The sequence below is a fragment of the Trichoderma evansii genome, assembly GCF_050947405.1.
Source record: "Trichoderma evansii strain SZMC 28006 chromosome Unknown GGI43scaffold_3, whole genome shotgun sequence".
Taxonomy (NCBI): domain Eukaryota; kingdom Fungi; phylum Ascomycota; class Sordariomycetes; order Hypocreales; family Hypocreaceae; genus Trichoderma; species Trichoderma evansii.
In genome coordinates, this window is record NW_028145203.1 from 1636987 (window position 1) to 1657624 (window position 20638).

The 20638-nt window shown below is 51.3% G+C and overlaps 8 protein-coding genes across 8 annotated transcripts; 4 read left to right on the plus strand and 4 right to left on the minus strand.

The window, feature by feature from the left end:
- The first annotated feature begins 2225 nt into the window (after positions 1-2225).
- GGI43DRAFT_396591 (uncharacterized protein) lies at positions 2226-3464 on the plus strand. The gene is made up of 3 exons (XM_083204990.1): positions 2226-2718; positions 2782-2843; positions 2914-3464. Exons 1-3 carry the CDS (start codon positions 2536-2538, stop codon positions 3278-3280), a joined length of 612 nt encoding a protein of 203 aa, XP_083064244.1. The 5' UTR covers positions 2226-2535; the 3' UTR covers positions 3281-3464.
- A 215-nt stretch (positions 3465-3679) lies between these two features.
- Positions 3680-7012, minus strand: GGI43DRAFT_396593 (ADA HAT complex component 1). The gene has a single exon (XM_083204991.1). It carries the CDS (start codon positions 6312-6314, stop codon positions 4386-4388), a length of 1929 nt encoding a protein of 642 aa, XP_083064245.1. The 5' UTR covers positions 6315-7012; the 3' UTR covers positions 3680-4385.
- Positions 7013-9701: 2689 nt separating this feature from the next.
- Positions 9702-10663, plus strand: GGI43DRAFT_251728 (uncharacterized protein). Its single transcript, XM_083200830.1, has one exon. The coding sequence runs from the start codon at positions 9863-9865 to the stop codon at positions 10469-10471; it is 609 nt and encodes a 202-aa protein (XP_083064246.1). The 5' UTR covers positions 9702-9862; the 3' UTR covers positions 10472-10663.
- Positions 10664-10855: 192 nt separating this feature from the next.
- Positions 10856-11325, minus strand: GGI43DRAFT_380600 (uncharacterized protein; the record flags this gene model as incomplete). The annotated part of the gene is made up of 2 exons (XM_083203006.1): positions 10856-11220; positions 11292-11325. 2 exons carry the CDS (start codon positions 11323-11325, stop codon positions 10856-10858), a joined length of 399 nt encoding a protein of 132 aa, XP_083064247.1.
- A 570-nt stretch (positions 11326-11895) lies between these two features.
- On the plus strand, positions 11896-13116 carry GGI43DRAFT_251731 (Tctex-1). Its single transcript, XM_083200831.1, has 5 exons — positions 11896-11917; positions 11998-12123; positions 12190-12228; positions 12303-12377; positions 12451-13116. The coding sequence occupies exons 2-5, from the start codon at positions 12112-12114 to the stop codon at positions 12796-12798; spliced, it is 474 nt and encodes a 157-aa protein (XP_083064248.1). The 5' UTR covers positions 11896-11917; positions 11998-12111; the 3' UTR covers positions 12799-13116.
- Positions 13117-14224: 1108 nt separating this feature from the next.
- On the minus strand, positions 14225-14940 carry GGI43DRAFT_251734 (uncharacterized protein). Its single transcript, XM_083200832.1, has one exon. The coding sequence runs from the start codon at positions 14760-14762 to the stop codon at positions 14337-14339; it is 426 nt and encodes a 141-aa protein (XP_083064249.1). The 5' UTR covers positions 14763-14940; the 3' UTR covers positions 14225-14336.
- Positions 14941-15514: 574 nt separating this feature from the next.
- On the plus strand, positions 15515-16540 carry GGI43DRAFT_251736 (uncharacterized protein). Its single transcript, XM_083200833.1, has one exon. It carries the CDS (start codon positions 15654-15656, stop codon positions 16503-16505), a length of 852 nt encoding a protein of 283 aa, XP_083064250.1. The 5' UTR covers positions 15515-15653; the 3' UTR covers positions 16506-16540.
- Positions 16541-17313: 773 nt separating this feature from the next.
- Positions 17314-19139, minus strand: GGI43DRAFT_380603 (uncharacterized protein; the record flags this gene model as incomplete). The annotated part of the gene is made up of 3 exons (XM_083203007.1): positions 17314-17850; positions 17924-18574; positions 18753-19139. The coding sequence occupies 3 exons, from the start codon at positions 19137-19139 to the stop codon at positions 17314-17316; spliced, it is 1575 nt and encodes a 524-aa protein (XP_083064251.1).
- Between the last annotated feature and the right edge of the window lie 1499 nt (positions 19140-20638).

The following is a 20638-nucleotide window of genomic DNA, read 5'->3' on the forward strand; positions in this document are numbered from 1 at the left end:
ATTTGGTCCTCTGAGAACCGAAGCTTGGTTGCTCAGGAGGGGTTGAAACGAACAAGTGTAAGTCGATGGTGGGGCAGGAGAGGTTCCGCCGCGCAAGCTAAAATCGCGAGCTACTCACTAGCACTCCTGAAACCCGAACAGTGACGTTGCTACCCTATGAAGGAATAGAGCACCAAATAAAGGATGTTCTGAGTCTCATTGACGGCTTCAGCTGATGTCTTTATAGGTAAATTGAAAAGATATCAAACTGTTATTCTCTTGGTTGGCTATAGCATATCCGCCTATTGTAATTTTTTATCTCTGCCTGGCTATACTGTTGTCGTCATCGTCTTCGATATGGGCCATCTTAGCGAAGCATCAGGCACCAGGAATCTATGTCACTCACTTGCCCCATATACGTATCAGAATAGCCAACCAACAACTTGAGGCATCAATCATTTGTAGATGCCTACTAGACAAGGCAACAGAGCTTTTAAGTTTCTGCCTCAAGAGCATTCTTGTGCAAACTGCGCGTAATACTGTATGGACATTTCAAGGCGCAGCTGGATGTGTAACGGCCTCGTCGTAGTTTATGCAGAGAATAAAGCATAAACCGCCACTAATACAAGGATGTGATCCTCGGCATCTCACCAGCGGAATATTTCGAGCCTGGCCAGCACCGAGCTGCAGCTGCTCCAAAAGGCAACTCTTTTTACTACTAGTAATATGGAGTCCCCATGCAGCTTGCTCCGTAATAGATGCTACCTCGAAGGCCATGGTGCCAGCTGGATGAGTAGCATCATACTACGACTGAGGACCTTTGCGACACCCCGTATATCGCCTGAGGACCCCTTGCAGAAAACACCGATTCACTTTCATTTCGCACACAAGCCACCCAATTTCTTGCAGGCAATGAACCCAATACCAACCGCCGTGGCGTTGCGCCTCCAAGGGGTAAGACCAGCTAAGAGCAGCCCGTGTCTTGGAGCATTGTCTGTGCCTGAAGTACAGGTACGGCACAATCCAGCCAAAAGCTTAACGTGCCACGAAAAGAGCAGCAGAAGAAAAAGCTCGGACCGTATGAAATTCGCACACCGATTCTTGGGCTGACATCCTGGATAAGCAAGACGAGAAGCGAAGGGTCTCCTCCATGACCTGTGCTCGCCGTTTTACCAGGCATTACTCCGTGTATATGCTGAGCCCCCTGGAGAGGAACGTCTGGGGGATCGCCAACGTTAACGAAGACAAGATGCTGCCCTGCTCATGCTCATAACCAAATAGTAAAAAAGAATTAATATTAGTAACAAAGATCAGCACAGGCACGAAAACAGAGTTCATCCTACTCTGTGCCGTCACAGCACCTCGCAGCTATTTGAACTCTATCCCTTGCTGCCCTGGCCAATGGCCCTGCCGGCTTCTCGCCCACCGGCAGACCAGCCCGGACCTGCAGCGCCGTCGCCCACTAACAGCGCTCGCTACGAGGCACTGAAGTGCTAAAAAGCGCTGCCGAGCAGGTGCTAAACCGCTGAAGGGTAGGACGATAGGCACCATCTCAGTTGAGAAGGGGCGGACCAACGTCCCCGCAGACAGCCGCAGCTCCATTTCTCGCTGTTCTAGACCTGCGCCTGCCATTGGCTCGCACCGCGATTATAGACCTCCCTTTTTATGACCCATAATGCGATCCATTCCTACCTACGCGACGACACGAGACATGGCATACTAGTAACAGATCATTATTGACAAAAAAGACATGGAGTATACACGATAAGCAGGGCTTTGTCTGCACAGTGGCACCGGCCAGATACGAGCTTCTGCTTTCTCTTGCTGGAGCTCCGACATCTGCTTATAGCATCTGGGTATCACCGTCAGTCACACAAGACGTGATATCAAGGCCTCGGTCCCTCTTGTGTGAAACTCGTGCAAACTTTAACCACGCGTTCATACGAAGCGCGAATCAGTAGCTGCCATTAGTTCACATGCTAGTACTCTCTAACCTTGCGGAGATCTGTTTATCCCTTTTAAAGGATTTAGAAAGAAACGCAGTATCTCTCTCTTCATATCTCTCATGTACATGTAGATCGTAGCAATAACAGTAGCAGCCTCGAGTATACACTGGCTATCCCTCGGCACCCGGCATTGTCCCTACATACGAAGTAGAGGCTAGTAGAATTCTAGCAGAAGAGAAAAATTCCCCCAATCGCCGCGAATTCGGCCGTGGGCCCATGCTACCTCGACAATAAATCCGGGGCGCGTAGTAGGTGGCATGTTGGGGTTTCTCAAATGGCCCATTCTCACTTACACCCCCCGGCTTGTCGCTGCCAGATCGGACTTCACCTCACCTCCCCTGGCTTCTTATTTAATTTTCTTCCCTTCTTGTCTTGTCCTTTCGCTTTCTTCTTCTTTTTATCTTCTCTCTTCTTCATTTCCATTAACGCGGTCTTGTAATCATAATCATCATTGCCATCGTATAAAGCATTTGCCTACTGCTTTTCTTCTTTGCTTATATCCAGCTGCACTTTACACGTCAAAAGATAGCCCAACTTAATATCATTCAAGATGAAGTTCCTCGCTACTCTTCTATTCGCTGCTGCTGGCGTCTCTGCGGCTTCCACCGCCGAACCTACCGCTGCTCCCACCGCTGCTCCAGCCGCCAGCTCTCCCACATCGCCAGATGCTCCAGGCTCTACCTGTCTGGCTGAATACATTCTTAGAGACTGTCTGCACTCAACTACCAAGACTGTACGATATTGTCCCATCTACCCATATAAAAGCACCTCAACTGACTCCAAATACTCTTTCTAGGCCGACGCGTGCGACCCCACTGACTACACATGCCTTTGCGCAGCGTACCAGGCCGTCTTGACGTGAGTCTTTCCTTTTGAATGCTTTCTTACTCTTCAAGATTGTCGTATACTAATGAGTGTTCATCAACAGCTGCTACAACAACTGCCCCAACGACATCAGTGCCCCTGCAGTCAAGAACCAGGCTGATTCCTACTGCCGAGTTGCCTCTCAATTTGCCACCACCACCGCTGCTGCCCCCAAGACTAAGACGTCGGACTCTTCCGACTCTGAAGAGACTTCTTCTGAAGCTTCTGGCGACGATGAGGCTACTCCTACTGGGGAAAGCGGCAGTACCCCAACCTCTGGTGAAGGTGATGAAACCAGCGCCACCAGCTCTAGCGCTACTACCGCTGCCCGCACATCCAGCTCCAAAGCTGCTGCTGCTCCTACCATGATTGGCAACGTTGCTGGCATTGTCATGGCTGTTGCTGGTGCTGCCGCCGTCGCTATTCTCTAAAGGGAGAGAGAGAGAAAGTGAGAAAGTGAGAGATAGATGGAGATGAAAATCCTTGAATGAAATGAGAGGCTGGGCTCTGGGTATAATAAACTGGCGCATAAGAGTAATTGGGAACTGTTTTCGGCACATAATGCCTGTAATTCTAAGTTAGCCGCTTAATATCATGTTAGGATTCGACGTCGAACACAATCGTGGCTAAGACTTGTTCTTTGTCATTGTAAAGTGATACCATCTGAGATCCGGTGCTTGTGTAAGAGTAAAATACATGACTACAAGTAGATTGTAGAGAAGCAATGATGCTGCACGGTATTCTTATGAAGAGGAACTATCCTCTGGCACGGATGGGGAGCGTTAGCATGGGCTGTAAAATCTAAACAAGTCAAGCACGACACCCATATATATCATGTATAAAAGAATAATATATTGCCTGTATATAACATAATATATTTCAGAAACCATTGAACGACACTTTAATGCTGCCAATCAGCCAATGCAAGTAGGAAACGGGGCATTCGACCCGCCATCAGTCTTATTTCCGTCATCGCTAAAATCCTCGCGGGCATTAACTGTATCATACAAGAGAAGAGATATAAAAAAAAAGAAGAGAGATAAAACAGTCTTCCCATAGCTTGCCACCCTAAGGTCGCGCTTTATGCTTCGGTCATCCTTTGATAATTTGGCCGAGCAGTCCTCAAGCACGCTTCGCTTTAACCCATTGCGCCAACACCATCTGAACAAGAAAATAATAAAAAAAGAGAAACCGAGCCTCTAATACAAAAAACACGCAAAGAATCCTAATGCCCTCGAATAAACCCGTTGGCGCCAGTTAAAAAGATATATGAATAAAAATGCAAGCCAAACCCAACCCAAACCAATAACCATTGAGAGATTTCAAATTGAGAGAGTAAGAAAAGAGACGTCATAGAAAAAAAAAGTCGTAAACAGCTAAAAACAGAGTTATAGTTCTTAAAGGGCGCAAAAAAGGTGATGAGAAGTAACAGAGAATCCAAAGGGAGTTTGGCTCTATCTGGTTGCCAGTGATTTAAGGTGGAAGAGTTCATATCCGGAGTAATGGTAAGTGATACTGATGGAAAAAGTCATGTCTTTAGGCATGTCGTTGTCGTCCTTCCTTGGCACTGTTTCTGACGGGACCAATAAATGTGACTGGCTTGGTTTCTTCCTTGCGAAGACGTACAGGTCCTGCGATGCTCGCGGACTCTCGGCGTAGACCTCGAGGGTCTGCTTCATAGTCCAACGAAAATTCGGCAACGTCTGACACCGATTCCGCCTCCAGCTGGTCACTTGCTCCAGAGACGGAAGAGCCCTCATCAGAATCATCGTACTCCCCGTCGTCACTAACTAGGGAAGGCGCATTGTTGCTGACGAGCGTGTTGGGGCTCAAGTCAGCGTCCTCCATGTCTATGTCCTCATCCGAGAGCATGGTGCTCGATCGGTGATTGCCAGACATGATGGCCATGTCAGAATCTGATGGAGAAGCCAAGAGCATGTGGGCTGAACGGCCTTTGCTGCTTGTCGGACGGGCTGAGGGGCCCATGGCAGTAGGCGTCTTCGCGGTCCTAGCGGGCATGCGCATAACAACCGACGCTCGGGCAAGCGGTGAATTCCGCATAGGAGAGATGGAGCCTTCAGCCTCTGATTCCTCTCCGGCAGCAAATTCCAGGGATATCTTCTTCTTTGCATCAGCAACAACATCATGGAGGTTGCCTTGGAAGTTGCGAGCTTTCAAGAGGCGAGACAAGTACGGCGCATCAGCTGAAGGGCCAAAGCCCGGTGCCTTGCGAGCCTTGCTGGGTTGAGCCTTGCTAGACTGAGCCTTGCCGGGATAGGCGACAGCATTGACATTGTGAGGGACTTTGACAACCGACAGCTTGCCCTGGTTGTAAAGATTTAGCGAGTCGGAAATTCTCATCCGAAGAGACTTGAAGATGTCTTGGTCAGCCAAGTCATGGCGCGCAAAGGCATGCACGTAGGGCGTGGAGGAGACAGTGGCAGTGGTAGTAGTAGTGGCGGCGGCGGCGGCGGCCGGAGCCGAAGAGGGGGCTGATGCTTTGCTGTCCTTGGGGATGTTACCCCCCTCGGAAGCATCGTAGGGCTGGCCGCAATGGACGGCAGCCTCCTCGTGGCTCTTGAAATCACGCTTGTGTGCAATGCGGCAGTGGTTGATAAAGCCCTGAGTGCTCGAGAAGTTGTCACGATGGCAGTCCAGGCAGACAAGCTTGACGGTTTGGCCATCCGAGCGTGTCAGGACACACGGGCCGACCTTGTCTTTGGGTGGAGGGTAGCCGCTCGACAGAGACTCAAACTTCTGACTACCGTTGCCACGGCGCCCCTTGACAAGTCCAATTCCAAAGTCACCATTACTGTTCCTGGTTGTTCTTCCTTCCATAATGAAACCGCGGGCAGGAGCATGAGGCAGCTCCGGCTGAATGCCGTCAAAGGCTGGATCAGGGATGAGCCACTTGGCATAGTGACGAGAGTAGGGTCCATCGATGACGCCGAAAGGAGGAGCCCAACGGGGGACGGCATCACCGGCCTTGGCCACTACTGCAGGACCTTTTCCGGCGCTGACATCTAACATTTGTTGCGGGGTGGGACAATTCACAGGATACGGGATCAGATGGCATCGTCGCAGCTGTTCAAGCGCAATCTGGCACTTGGCTAGCTCCTGGTTGATCAATCTTAACTCTTTATGCTTGAGCAGGATTTCCTGGCAGAATTCAGCTTGGATCAAGTCTCTGGCGCTTTCGAGAGCACAGGGCTCAGATCTCGGACAAGACGACTTCTCAGCGAACGCTCCGGAGCCAGCTTTTGCGCGCTTTGACGGCGCAACATAGCTCATGGCTTCGTCATCATCGTCGTCGCAATGCGCTCGCTTCAAAGGCACTGGTCGTGCCGATAAGTCGCTTGCGACAGACGAGCTTCGGCTTGGCTGGCTGGCGGTGGTAGCTGGCGACCCGTTGATGGTCTTCTCGCTTCCCCGTGACTCGGAGCTCCAGAACCGAAACATGGACATGCTCGCTGCTGCTGTGCGACTGCGGTAAAGCTAGCGATGCACTGCGATGCGATGCGATGCGATGCGACCGAAAGGCGCAACGGCGAGATGCACTCTTAGCGAGAGGTTGAAGTTGGCGATGAGTAATGATGCGCTATGGGCGCAAACAATGAAGGCACTAGACTTGAGCGAGGGAGGCAAATAGTGGGGCGATGGGAGTGCGCGTGCTGACGTAACGCCCAGGCAGTGGCCGTGGCAGGTTTGGGGTGGCGCTGGGTAAAAAGGGGGGCTTGTGAAGGCGGCTGGTGTTGTTTTTGTGGCCGGCGGAGAGGTCGGAGGACGCTGGATCTGACCTGCAGTGAAGGCAGCGCGCGAGAGGGAAGACAAGGGGTGAATGAGCGCCGTGCGCGAGCCTGTAATAGGGGGAGAGGTCTGGGGGAGATCGAGTGCTAGCGAAAGCCTCGAGCAAAGCCTCTGGGCGAGAGCGCGACAGAGGACGGGTGAGAAAAAAAATTAAGAATAGGGAGAGTGGTGTTATGAGATGAAAGGGGGAGAATTAGAAGGCGGCTTGGGGCAAAGGAAGGTGAGAAGTTTGAAAAAGCAAAGGGGGGAGGCGACTCAAGCGCAGCGTGAGAAGAGGCGGTTTGTTTTTGCGCGAGTCTGACACCTGGAAGGAGACGAAAGGGCAGGGCCAGCAGGGGCGGCGAACCAAGGCGGAGGCGAGTTGCCCAAGGCCAAGGCGCCTGTGACTCGACGGGCCAGTTTTCTGGCGGTGGGCCGCGCTGGGCTGGCGCCTGGAGCTACGCTACGCTAGAGCTAGGGCTGCGAGTACCGGTACCTGTGCTGGCGGTGCAGCTGTGAGTGGGAGTGGGCAGAGCCGCCGGCGGCATGTGCCTCCGCTAGCGCTGTGGTTGCTGCCAGCTGGGACGGTGCTGCAAGGGGGTCTATGCGCCTGTAACGGTACTTGGACAGCGCAAACTGCGTGGAGGCTGGTCGCGACATGCCGCTGCTAGAAGGTGCAAGTCATGTACAGTACAAGTACAGGAACTTTTCCAGGTGCAGCGTTCCGTGTGCTGGGGCTCCTTTTGCTCCGTCCTCCGCCTCCGGGGCGCAAAGTACTCCACAGATGCGGCCAAGTAGACTTACTCGTGCGGTGCAGCTGCTGGCTACCGCACCTTGGCCTCGGGGTACACGTTCAAGAAGGGCCTTATCGCCTTGTTGGGGTGGTATCTTTGCGAGATGGGATGGACTCGTGGTGCTGTCACTGATAAGATGATCCCATTGTTTTTACGTTTTTAGGGCATAGGTTATCAAAAAGCTTCTTATCTCGACTGTATAGACTCGTCGTCTGCATCTGTCATCTGCTTCTGAGAGGTATGGAGCACTATAGGTACTGTACTGCTATTATAGTACAGTAGCCCTGCCTGCTACCCCGTACTGCTGCTTCTGCAGCCATCGTCGACGCCCAGACGCAGCGCTAGCAGCAGGACGAGAGCAAGCAATACCGCTTCCAGAGCCCAAAGTCCCTTGCGAGGTGGATGCACCCAGGACTGGAGGAAGCGTTGGAAGAAACCGACCGACCAGGATCTCAGTTAGCTTTTCGTTCGATGCTAGCGGGGAAGTGGCCCGAGAGAAGAGCAGCAGTAAGCCGCTAGACTGCTAACAACGAAAAGCACCAACCAGCTCTTGTTTGCCCGTAGGACAGGGATGCGAGAACACACTGGCGGCTTTTGTTTCTGTTTGACTTGCACAGGCAGCCAGCCGTCTCACTCTTCTGCCGCAGTAGACGTTTGGGATTCGGGGTGCGTCTGCCGCCACTGGTGTTTCTTTTTCTCGCAAAAGTTGACTGATTGTCAAGCCCCGTGGATATCAAAAGAGGAGGGGAGGTGGAGTAGGTAGCGATTCAGAGTTTCTTCCTGCTTGTATAGTGCAGTATCAGCGGGTGCCACCTGAAGCGGGCTGAGTTGTTATTCAGTTGATAATCAATAGCAAACATGACTATCAATATGACCGTTGCAGTACAACGGCTGCCACGGCCCGGTACCCAAGTCTAGCGCCGACAGACACAGGACAAAGAGCCCGTATAAGAGAGATGCGAGTGTACATTTGTACGAGTAAATCCTTCGTTTTCGTGAAGGCATTTGGAATACAATTACGAATACTACTAGCTCATGCTTCGCAAGTCAATGCACCGCTGCCTATCGCCTGCGGCCCGTAGCCCAACGCTATGGCGGCTTGCTCCATCCAGGCTACATATGTACGGCACTTACACAAGCCCGAGGCAGCAGTACAGTGTGTATCTGTACATCGTTCAAGGCGTCGTATTCTCTATACTAAACAATACCCACCGAGAGTCGCTGCCAAGGGTCGCGCTAATGCCGTTAGTGCATTGAAGGCTCCAATGCAGCCCAATCCTTTGACCAATCCACGGCGTAGAAACCTCGATTCCGGGATTCGAGATCGATTGCTCAACATCTTTCCAACACAGATCCAACGTCGCCTGGCGAATCATCTAGCCAGCTAAAACTCAGTGTGAAGACGTTGAAACCAGCAACTGTCTGGTTTTAAAGCCCTGTTGAGCAAATTCTACAAGGCGTCCTTTGTTCAAACCTGCTCAACTAATACGGCCCATCTACCAGCTCCTCCATCGACTTGTGGGCCGATCGTACTCGCCCATATCCACCCGTCTAGTATCAAAACCGCCGCAGAATGCGTTGACAGTCTCCACCTCAACAGCTGGCAAACTCGTCATCCATTTGCAACCGGGTCATCATTAAACAAGTCTAGTCAAGAACAGCAGTGACATTCAAACCTGCTCGGGCAAAGACAATGCACTGCATTTTTGATTTCTGTTTACATGATACCATGTCGTAAAAAGACTTGACATTTGGCCCGTTACTATGCGCCCGTAGCGTCCCTCTTTTCCCCTCAAAGGGTAGCGGGAGTAGAGTTAGCATCACCAGATGCACACACCACACACCACCCTCCCCCAAGGCCCGGCTTTCTATTTGGGGAACGGCTGCGTTTTGGCAACCTTTTAGCGGCCCTTGGGAAAAGCCCGTTTGACTGGTCGAACTCGGTCCACGCCAGTTGCCGAACAAAGGAACAAGGTTTAGCCCATTGGGCCGCCACTCGGCTTACCTTCGGAACAGATTCAATGAAACGAGAGGAACAATGAATGGCATGGCAAAACGGCGGGATATTGGCGGGATTCGGATAGTTCGTATATGGCCTGGTTAAGCACATAACCTGGGGGAGTCAAAGCCCAGAGTGGCTTATGCAAGTAATAAGTGCCAATATGTCGACTACACTTTAATTTACTTTTCAACAATACATGAACATACAGAGTACTGCATAGAACGCAGACTCACAGCCATTGGCTCAATCAGAGGCTCTTTGCCAGAAATGGACCACTGCCCAGATACATCGTGCTAGTGCCAATAAGGTGCTAGCGTAGCCTCATGGAGCACTAAGCACCAAACCCACATTTCGATCAAAAGCTGTAATCCTTGAATTTGCATCTCGATCTTTATATCAACAACGTCTCGTCCACCTCCAAACGCCCCGTCATGTCAGCCGATAATCCCTCCAAGAAGCGAAAGCAGCAGTCATCCAGCCAGCCAGCCTCATCAAAGAAATCTCGCACCGAAAGCAATGGCACCCTCATAGGCCCGCACGAGGGCGTACTCAAAGAACTTTCCTCGAAACACAATGTCCTCGCCCTCTCAATTATCTCGTCTACACAAATCCGCAAGCGCGTCTCCAGCGCTACCTCTCATCTCCTCGACAAGACCTTAGACTCGCGCGCAGTCTTGCTTCATGCGCGGCCCGCAGATGTGTGCAAAATGATCACCGTGGCAGAGCAATGCAAGAGGACGCTCGGCGAGCAAGGGAAGACTTGGTATCAATACAACGAATTATTCGACCTTCCTACAGAGGCCAAAAAGAGAAACCCCGCTTCCAAGAAGGCAGATGTGGAAGAGGTGGACGACGATGAATCCGACAGCGACGACAATGCGTTTGAGACTATGCAAAGCCGATTTGAGCAAGCCGTGTTACCGCCACCACGAGCTCAAACATACAAGTCTCTAAGGATATTTATTTCCTCCCAGGCAATTTCCGATCTCAAATCAAGGGAAAACGTAACGGTACAATCGAGCGAGGACACTACACAATAGACAGTAAAATGGATGAAGGGAAAAAATATTTGATTTTGGCTACGGCTACGGTTACGGCTACGGTTACGGCTATTTGGACCTGGGGGGCAAATTTTTTTTTATACGGATACAGCATTATGATACCCTAGCTTTTATAAACAATCTTATTAAGCTAATAATTATCTCCAGTCCGATACCCAAGAAACATATGATACACTAATTGCAACAGCGCTAAATACCTTTAGAGAAACCCTCTTCACCCGGGATTTTGATGGACAAGGCCAACAAAGCTTCACAGTCCGACCTAGACAGCTCTCAAACATAGTTTACATGTACTACGATCCAGACCATACCTCGGCTCGTTGATTTTTCGAACTCGACCTCTTATAACAGATATATCAATGTTTAGTAGACGGGGTTCTTCTGCTTCTTCGACTGATCCATGATTCTCAAGACGAAGTTGACAATAACAGCCAGCAAGAGAATGATGGCCAAGAAGGTAGGGCCAAATCGGTCGTCGAAACCCGCCTGCCCTCTCACTCGTATAGACTTTGCTCTCCAGTGGTATGTAACCAAGGCGTAAATCATTGTCAACATGGCCACGCCGGTGAAGAGGAAGGCCGAGATGAAAGACACTCGGTCACCAAAGTTAAGCATACCGATGGCCAGGGCACCGAGGATGACGGTGAAGTTGAGCCATGACAGGAACGTACGCTCGTTGGCGAAGAAGACCTTGGGCTCGACTCGAGTGGGAAGGGCAATGCGCTTGCCTATTCGGATTGATGAGCAATTGGCACGCGTGCAGATTATAGGGGGCGTTGGCTAGACCACTGCTACTTACCAGGAGCGGTTTGGAGAAGAGGCTGAGAAGACATTGTGATCGGAATTAAAGCGAACGTGAAGAAAAGTTTTTGTCGCAGGAGGTTCGAACTTCCGCTAGTTTGGATAATGATGACGCTCAGGGAGTAGAGCTGGAGAATGCTTCTACGCGAGGCTCGCTAGCAAATCAGAGTCGCTGTAAGATGACGCGACACGTAGGGAGGAGAGAAATTGAAGCGATTGAGCTTTTAAGAGGATGAGAACTTTTTTCGCGATCGAAGCAGGCGCTGCGATATAAAGGAAGAGGAAAAAAGCAAGATTTCGGTAGTGGATGAGCCGGCAGTATCTGCAGGCGAAAGCTATGGAGGTCGCTGCCGGCAAGTCTCCACCTCTGCAGGCCGCAAATGGGGAGCTGCTGCGCACGTGGGCAGCGTCAAAGTTCCCAATTGATAGCAGGCCATCGCCTCAGCTACTCGGCCAAAGTGTCTAACCGCTCACGGAATGGCCAGGCTGGCGGTCACGTGCACAGCTCCTCAGCCGCTGGAGGCGCGGTTTTGCCTGTACCAAAAGGGGAAAAGCGAACGCAGGGCGAACGAAGCAACCTGTTCGCGAGTCGGAAGCACAATAGCAACAAGCATCGTGTCACAGGTACGTTGGTTTATCGCTGAAACGGACTTGATAGGCTGTCAATGGTCTGCTAACCCTAGATTGCGGTCTCGCACAAGCAGTATTTCCTATCATTGACATCTCCTACGAAGCTACAGCCGCTCCTCGCTAGTTCGCATCGCATCGTCCGTTTGCAGCCTCACTCCCCCTAAACGCTCATCAGCCAACTCTCCAAGATGTCTACCCCGGTATGCCACCAAAACTATAAAGCTCCAGTAGGGGTAATATGTAAGACATGCTGATAGGGAAGATAGCCCGTGCCCTTCAACCGTCTCAAGCAGATCGCCACCGATGTACGTTGCTGCCGCTCTCATTTCCCCCTAACGTGCAAGCTATCAGGAGCTCGCGCCGCTAACATGAATTCAAGGTGTGCAACAACGCTATCGGCAGTGCGGAATTCTACGACCACGCAAAGACAGAGCAATGGAACTCAACCATTATTGTATGACAGATACCTCGACACAAAAGCCCAGATGAATCACTATACGGCCGTTGACTAACTTATGCGACAACAGAGCTCAATGCTGAAGGCGCTCATCTCCGAAGCCACTCCCCAGGGCCCCAATGGCGCCCCCTCATACAAGTTTGCTTGCAACAGCACCATCGTCCAGCACCTGGTCCCCACGTCCGCGCTGAATAAGGCCCGCGGCGGCACCGACACCAAGACCGAGGAGCCTCACGTGTCGACGAGCACAGAAGCCACCGCTACGGACGGCAAGCCGCATGTCGGTAGGCGAGGAATGCATAGCGCAACTGGCGCATACTGGGACGAGAAGAAGGACGGCATGTGGACCTTCAAGTTTGACGGAGGCGAGGGCAAGGGCATGGACGTGGTTATCATGCTGATCTGGATCGCTGTTTGAAGGGGGGAGAATAGAGGGAAGAGGAGAGAAGTGACGGATCAAGTTTCTCGCCTACATCTCGGTGGAACGGACATTGGCTTTTAGATGATGAGCATCTGACGAGCCAGGTCTGGGCCAATTGCACTTCTATAGACGTGATTGGTGGTTTAGGAGAGCCAATTCCGCTTCCATGTATTCGTCTATGATATGCCTCTTTTGCTGGAATACTTGCATATTGAGCGACGGGATGCTGCGACGGCATGAGAACTAAACAGAGCATGGAAGAACAAGCTAGGGATACCTATGGAGTCGATTGTCATTTAAGCTTATTAATCTTTTTTTAACTTTAACCAGAATTATTCAATGCTGGTATTTTGCCCAAGGTGGTGGTCTGAGTAGTGTCCGCTAATGGCTGCTGGAATATCAGTACCTCATGAAGAAAAAAGTGCATTCTCCCACTAGTTGGCTTTTAGATGCTGTTTGAGTGAAGCATTGGCGGCCTTTGCCTAATCTTAATAGCTATCAGCTACAATATGGTAGCATACATATGTACGATATATATGACATCCACGTCGCACCTATCGCTCCTACAGGGGAAAAGGAGACATGAATGGCATTAAAACGCCACTCGCTCCCAAAAGTTTCTTGGTGATAAGATGATTGATGTAGAAAGCTGCGAACTCACCACTTCAGGCTGCAAAACCTGTCAGGCTGATATTGATACTTGTGAAGCGATTATAGCTCTAATCCAGATTGACGTACAATCTTTCATCATGCGGGCAATCTTTGCAATTTTAAAGCCCTTGTACTAGCCCTGGCTAAGTACCTACGCAGTAAACAATGTGAAGGCTACGTAGGTCACCAATCCCCAGTACATTCCACTACAAGCGCATAATAGCATTGTTGGCTGCTGTCAAACGCCAACTGAATAGGTACAGTCACGATGCCCGCACAATGTGCACAATGCATGCAATTACAGGGACTTTACTTTAGCGTGCTGCTGTTAAACACCACTGCTAACCCTTCACGATGCTTTTTCTGCGCCAGCAAATGCAGGGAGAAGAAGTAGCAGGAATGAACGTGCCACGCGATCAACTGCACCTGACCTCTGCCCGGTACACCGCCGAATGGGCAAGAGCGCTCTTTCTTCTTCTTCTTCATTTCTGTTTAAGAATAGAGGGGTTTCCATCTTTCACCATTATTCAGGCGTTCGTTTGATTAGATTCTACATGCTACGTGATACGTACTTTACGGGTGCAAGTTTCCCACGAAGCCTCATTTCGAGCAGCTCCTCGAGGTCATTCAGGGTCCCCAAGCCTCTGTCTCCGCTATGATGCTAAGCTTGCAGCGCCGTGTGGAGTCGCAGCGATGACGGCTCGGACTGCTAACGGCTCCAAAACCCACCGAAGATCGGGATCTTCTCCGGCAAAGGGGCGCTTTTATGCCAGATAGAGAAGTGAGATGCTGGAGAGAGCGACGGTGTTGGTCTCTGAGCGCCCATCTTCTCTGACATGAGCGTGCGATCTTTTGTCGGTTCGGGCAACGATGTGATACAAGTTTTAGGGTCTCGAAGGAGGAATTGCGGAGAGGATCGGGTGAGGGGGCAGAGCAGCTCTTGTGGAGGGCAGCAAGAAGCTGGAAAAGCACATCTTGCTGCCTGCGGTACTACCGGTCGGGAGCAGCGATGGACGTTCGAGACAATTCTGCGACAACAGATGTGCATGGAGAATTGGATCGAGAACGTCGGCAGGAATTGCAGCGGCCAATCCGCATGCAGAGACTGCGCAGCGTCCGCAGTACGGCCGGGCCGTCAATATGCTGGTGATACCTGAGCAAGAGTGTGGATGGCTGGATGAATAGCTGGATGCACGGATGGGCCGCAGGGACACTGACAAGATCTCTATGCGGCTGGTCCACTGATTTTGCGCGCAGGTAGGAGATTTTCTCCCGATGATCCTATCTCGGCCGCCTTGTCTTGCCACCATTCCCGGGGCTGCTCCATCACTGGCGAGACGTGCTGAGAGGTATCAGACCATTCGACACACCCAGCAAGAAGCTTGTACGAATACATCCATCTGCTCCTACGCAAGCGACCAGATAGAGATGCGCGATGAGTCCGCACCGACCACATGATCTTCTGGTGATACGCAGCCGTCGTACGTCAAGCCCGGTTTTTGCAAGCGTTAGTCCCAGTTCCATCCTGGCACCAATGGCGCCCCGGCTGGCCTGCCGTACCTCGCGCTAACGCCCACTTCCACGCAAAGTGAGGCAGTGGCACATGGTCATCCTGACCAAGATTTTCGCCTCCCAGGGGAAGGAAAACTCTGTTGGGTGTTAGCCATGGGTCTCGCGCCATATTATGGGGAACCCAGCCAAGAACCAGAGGCCAGAGAGCGAGAGTCTCCGTCACACCACCACCACTTTGTCACTAACACACGCCCCCGAAGTCGCCTTTTTTCGGCGTCTCCAGCCCTCGGTCCAATTTCTGCACACTCCAAGTATAAAGACCACCAGCCGTTGCCCCGGATCAGAGCGTGGGGGGAAAGCGAATCACTTTGCACACATCATCGGCACGGCATCGTGTTAGTTATCTCATGAAGTCGTTAGTGAGGAGCCTGCCACTTCATAATAAAACATTGTGCCGCATTACGCAACTGCGATAACGAAACAAACAAGAGTCAACACCTTCTGCATCACACCCCTTACTGCAGCTCGTGGGGGTTATACCAACCTTATTGTCAACATCATTGCGCGCATCACCCGGTCATCGCCTGCTCTGTCGCAACTCGCATATTTCACTGCCTTTTGCCCTACAGCCGATTACGAATATCGCTACTCAACAAGTTGTCTTCCGAATATATCTGAACTAAGTAACAATGGTTCAAGTACATGCAGTCCCGTCCCTCTCTCAGAGCGGCAATGCCATGCTCGAGACAGGCAGCGGCAGATCTGAAAATGCGGTCGTGTCGAGGGAGGAGCACGCTCAGAGAGCACGAGAGTTGATGATGAAGAGAGGCATGATGAGGGCGCCTCGGCGGGGGTGGTCCTTGACTGAGTATCAAGGACAGAATGACGGACCGCATCACTTCCACGCCGCGATGCCTACGACCATTGATCGCATCCCGGAACATGCGGCCGTCCCTCCGCAGCAGCCTGTCCAGCTGCCGCAACGCCCGAAGCTGCCGCCGCCTCGCCGCTCACACTCCGTCACGGACAAAGAGCCAGAACCTGCGAACCAGCCTCGACTGTCTTCTCGCCTCACCCTCCTCGACCTTCCTTCCGAGCTACACTACGCCATCTTTGACTTCCTCGACCCCATCGACGGCGCATGCCTTGGCCTTACACACTCTAAGCTGTACGACATCCACCGCCGCAAGAACGGCACTGTCCCGCTGTCAAGCCGATACTCCGGGCCCAACGACATTGAATGGGCATGGCGGGGCGCCGGTCCTCTCGTACACCCGCATTCCAACAGCACCAATGTCGAGAACGACTTGGAGCGCCTACGGGTCAGGGGCCAGGTATACTGCCGCAAGTGTGGCATCTCGCGCTGCGAGCTCCACAGGCACCTGAAGGATTGGTTCGGCAAGGACGCCGAATACTGCGAGATCAAGGAGATGTACGGCCCGCCGGCGAGACCTAATTCGAAGACATACTGCTTCATGCGGTCTCCCAAGAATCCCCACTGGTGCGGGCGTCATGGGGCGAAGACAGCGGCATCTAAATGAAATAATATCAAGACTTGAAGAGTGCTGCCATCACTGGGACATTGGAATTACGGAGTTGTCTTTTTTGAATTCAAGCGGGAGGTTTTGAAGACATGTATGGGGAATATACATCCATGTGTGCATGAGGTAAATAAGGTATACGATATGGCCTGGGATTTTTTGCAAACTTCTTTTCGGGAGCGGTGTTGGGCTTTAAGCGGGTTATAATGGAGATGAACATTGAGAATGATACATCAAGCGGATTGCTTCGTTGCGAACTATAACTAGAGAGACAAGAGAGATGTGTAACAATACGACCTAAATAATAGATTGACATGAAAGAATATGAATCAACAGAATTGTGGACTCTTTTATCTCGCATGTGAATCAAATATTCTTTATACCTGTTGCATTAGAAGTGAACGATGCCGATAACGAACCATTTATATGAATGAAGTGCCCTTGATATGTTATGTAAATAAATATGTATATATGCATGTGTGATTGCGCTTTCTGATCCAAACAAAATTGTCCAACCTATGCGTGCGCATCTGCAATGAGAAGATTGGTCCAATCTTTCCTAACCTCATGATTGATAAAAAATGAATGAAAGAAATAGTTAGTGGTTTACAAAAAAAGTAATGATGCTAATTGAACAACAAGAGACAAAAACAATATTCAAGCTCCCATGTCATTCCGTTTCCCTTTTTTCATGCCCCTCAAAAAAAAAAAAAAACGCCGGTAATTGTGTGCCCATCCTATCCCAGTCTATACCCAAAACAAAAGATTCAAGAAAGATGCTCTTCTTCGTGAACTGATCCTCCCTTTTTTAACGAGGGTTTCTCCAAGCCAGGGGACACTCTCCTTGTGTCTCGATCCAGTCGTTGATACCCCTGATGAACCAACCGCTCGTCATCTTGTCCTTGTCCTCCTTTTCTCTCTTGGGCTTGCCGAGCTTGAAGCTCTTGCTCGTGCAGCATACACCCTTTTGGAATCGCCACGCGAAGCATTTGCGATCCTTTTTGAAGCTCTTGTCTCCAGCCTTTTCGTCGTACTTGGATCGGATCAGCTGACTACGATCTGTCTCCGTATCCAGCTTTTCGAATTCGTCTGCGGGGATATCGAGCCCTTCGGATTCGCACACCTTGGCACAAGCGGCCGGTGAGTTGTGTGCGTGTTTTTGGACAACGTTCTTGTCTTCTTCCTTCTTCTGGCGGTCCCTGGCGCTACCAGGTGCCTTCTTCTGGCTCTCTTCGTCGGGAGCAATGTAGCAAGTGTCGTCTGATAGGTTGTCCCAATCCTTGCGGTGCTGAACAATCTTGGGAGCGAAAAAGGCGTAATACATCTCTCGAATTTGCATCAGGTCCTGCGTTGCATTCTGTTAGTACAAATTTTCATTCTCAATTGAGCTTCAGTCTAATTGTAAAGATGGCACAAACCTTGTTGGTGCGTGTTTGCTCATACTGCCACACGCCGCTGATTTCCTCCGAGTTCATGTGGTGCATGGTGAAGAGAGGTTCACACCAGTGGCCAGGTCCGTAGGGCAGCGTGTTGGGCTTCTCGCCGTTGAACATGGGGTGAGCGTTCATGACCTTGGTACCAGCCTCCTTGGCAGCCTTGGAGAAGAGCACATCGCCACAGCATTCGTCTCCTGCCAAATCGTCGTACTTGGCAATATCCGGAATCGAAGCCATCTTGCGCATGAGGGCGCCGGAGACGATGTAACCGCTACCGCCGTGGGCAAAGGGAAAGCCGGACATCATGGCAACACTGCCAATGTAGACGTTGTCCCGAGGGTTGACCTTGCTGCGCAGCCAGTGGACCAGAGTCGGCCACACGACATAGGTATCGGCCTCGGCGAAGACATACCAATCCTGGTTGGGACGCAGCTCCCACGTCCGCACCACCATGTTGAGGAACTTGAACTTATCCAACTCCCAGCCGCCATTCATGTCTTTTGTGCAGTCCTTCTGCGAGACGGGACATTCCTTCTGGGCTTCGTAGAGCTTGAACTCTTTGTACTTTTCCCGGATCTTGGGGTCGACCCTGTCGAGGGCATCGTAGATGTGATATTTACCAATCTGCTGCTCCTGGATTGGGTGTTAGTCTTGGCACTTTGGATGCTCGAAAAGCCCCAGTCCCTTGCAGCATTGTTGGACGGGAAGACGGATAGGAGGGGGGCTATGCCGCTGCCAAGGCGGGAACATGCAAAGGGGGAGCATGGAATATGATAGTCTTGGTGTCACTCCAAGACGAGCGGAGACTTACCAGATCTGAAAAGATTAAAAAGTCGTCGATGCACTGCAGGCCGGTGAGCAGCTGGGTGGGCAGCTTGTCGTAGGCCTCGGTGGCGCCCGTCTTCATGACCAGCATGATGCTGTCCATGTTGGGAAAGCCGTGGCATGGCGAGCTAAAGTTCCACTGCGAGTGCACGGCCGCCTCGGTTCCCTCGTGGTAGAGCGTGTTGTTGTAGACTCCCGGGCCCTGGAGATAGGCAGGCAGATGGTCGTAGATGTACTGCTTGTAGTATCCGGCGGACTGGTGGTCGCGCAGCTGATAGAGGGGCAGGGCCAAGAACAGCGTGCAGCCCAGGATGATGGCAGTCCGCCAGTGGCGGGACGGCATCTTGATGAGGCCCATGCCGTCGGCTCCCATGCTTGGCGTGATGGTATAAAGAGGGAGGAAACGACAGCGAGGGAAGGCGAGCAGAAGAAGGCTCCCAAAAAGAAGAACAAAAGGACAATGAACGGGTCGGGATGGGATTGGGGAATTAAGGAATAAAATTAAACTAAAAGCTTAGCATTCAGCTCTGCTGGGGGGCCTCCTTGGATTGGACAGCAGATGCAGAGAGGACAGGTCTGAGGCTGAGAAAGTCGGGATGCAAGGAGGAGGGGAGGAGAGGAGAAGCTCGATTAGTTATCTCGTATTGCGTAACCCGAGCAAGGTGAGGTGAGATTGGGATTGACAGATGAGAGCCAGATGATACGGAGTCGTACGTAGTAGTCTCTCTACCTCTGGGCAGGGCTTATCGGGAGCGATAGCCAGGATGATTTGATTTGAATTCAACGCCAACCAATCCGCCACTCGACCTCGTTTGACGTTTTTGATAGACGCCACAGCTGGATCCGATTCCACTCCAGATGACGATGATTGGAAAGCCAAGAAAGAAGAAGGAAAAAAGGAAAGGATCAAAAAAGAGAAAACCGGGCCTGCAAGAAAATAGATAAGGAGCACGACTGCCGGAGAGGGAGCGCGGCGAGCTGGAAATACAAGATCAGACCAGACCCGCTGTCAGCGATCAATATTTCAGGTTCGAGTCGGTTTCCTGACGCACAGAAAATGCACGGACGTAGTGGCTCGGCACCTACTGCTTGCTAGGCGCTAATTCACTATATTAGAGCGTTCCAGCGCATGGGAATTTTTTTTTTGGCGCCCTTGTAACAGACGGATACTTTTTCACAGCCGCAACAAGGGGGATAGGCAAGCAATGACGACAGCTGAAAGGCTTGGCTAGCAGATGGGCTACTAAAAGGGATGGAGGGCACCAAGGGCTGGGCGGCACGGAAGTATTCAGGGCGCCCACTGTGGTAGCCTGTAAAGTACCGCTACATGGAGACGGGCCGTTTGTACTTGTACTTGTAAACTCTTGCCAGTTTCCAGCGCGGCGGGTCGTACGAGTTGGGACGAGGCCGAGGGAGAAGGAAGAGTCGAGACAAAAACAAAAAGACAGAATGGACGCAAGCGAGGATGGTATGATGCAGTGAATCTGAGACCGAGATTGTCCGGTGCGGCGCGCGTTTACAGCAAGTCTGTGCAACCTTTTGGACGTGGAATGCTGCCGTGCCTGATATAGCACCGAGTAGTAGTACGGAGTACTATATCAAACGCAGATCGATCTGACACTTGGTGAGACGCCGACAGTTATGAGCTTTGTCTTTTGCTCACTCGGCCTTGGCGGGAGTTAACAATGGGGCTTTGACGATTAAAAAAACAATAATACTACTACAAAAGGTGTCAATGTAGGGCGTCAGCCGCCCTCTCCTCGGCTGAATAGAGGCATTGGTGATGATTGAATATATTGTAGGCAAAAAATGCCATGATCAATAAAATACCACTGTGAACCAGGGACGGTGGCGATACCCCGTGCTCTGAAA

What these genes read in the sequence shown, in the direction of transcription:
- GGI43DRAFT_251728 (XM_083200830.1), top strand. Translation starts at nt 9,863, where the DNA reads ATGTCAGCCGATAATCCCTCCAAGAAGCGAAAGCAGCAGTCATCCAGC.
- GGI43DRAFT_396591 (XM_083204990.1), top strand. Translation starts at nt 2,536, where the DNA reads ATGAAGTTCCTCGCTACTCTTCTATTCGCTGCTGCTGGCGTCTCTGCG. An exon ending in TGCACTCAACTACCAAGACT is followed by an intron (nt 2,719 to 2,781) that starts GTACGATATTGT and finishes TACTCTTTCTAG; the next exon opens with GCCGACGCGTGCGACCCCAC. An exon ending in GCGTACCAGGCCGTCTTGAC is followed by an intron (nt 2,844 to 2,913) that starts GTGAGTCTTTCC and finishes GTTCATCAACAG; the next exon opens with CTGCTACAACAACTGCCCCA.
- GGI43DRAFT_396593 (XM_083204991.1), bottom strand. Translation starts at nt 6,314, where the DNA reads ATGTCCATGTTTCGGTTCTGGAGCTCCGAGTCACGGGGAAGCGAGAAG.
- GGI43DRAFT_251736 (XM_083200833.1), top strand. Translation starts at nt 15,654, where the DNA reads ATGGTTCAAGTACATGCAGTCCCGTCCCTCTCTCAGAGCGGCAATGCC.
- GGI43DRAFT_251734 (XM_083200832.1), bottom strand. Translation starts at nt 14,762, where the DNA reads ATGGTGGCAAGACAAGGCGGCCGAGATAGGATCATCGGGAGAAAATCT.
- GGI43DRAFT_251731 (XM_083200831.1), top strand. An exon ending in TCAAGCAGATCGCCACCGAT is followed by an intron (nt 12,229 to 12,302) that starts GTACGTTGCTGC and finishes CATGAATTCAAG; the next exon opens with GTGTGCAACAACGCTATCGG. An exon ending in AATGGAACTCAACCATTATT is followed by an intron (nt 12,378 to 12,450) that starts GTATGACAGATA and finishes ATGCGACAACAG; the next exon opens with AGCTCAATGCTGAAGGCGCT.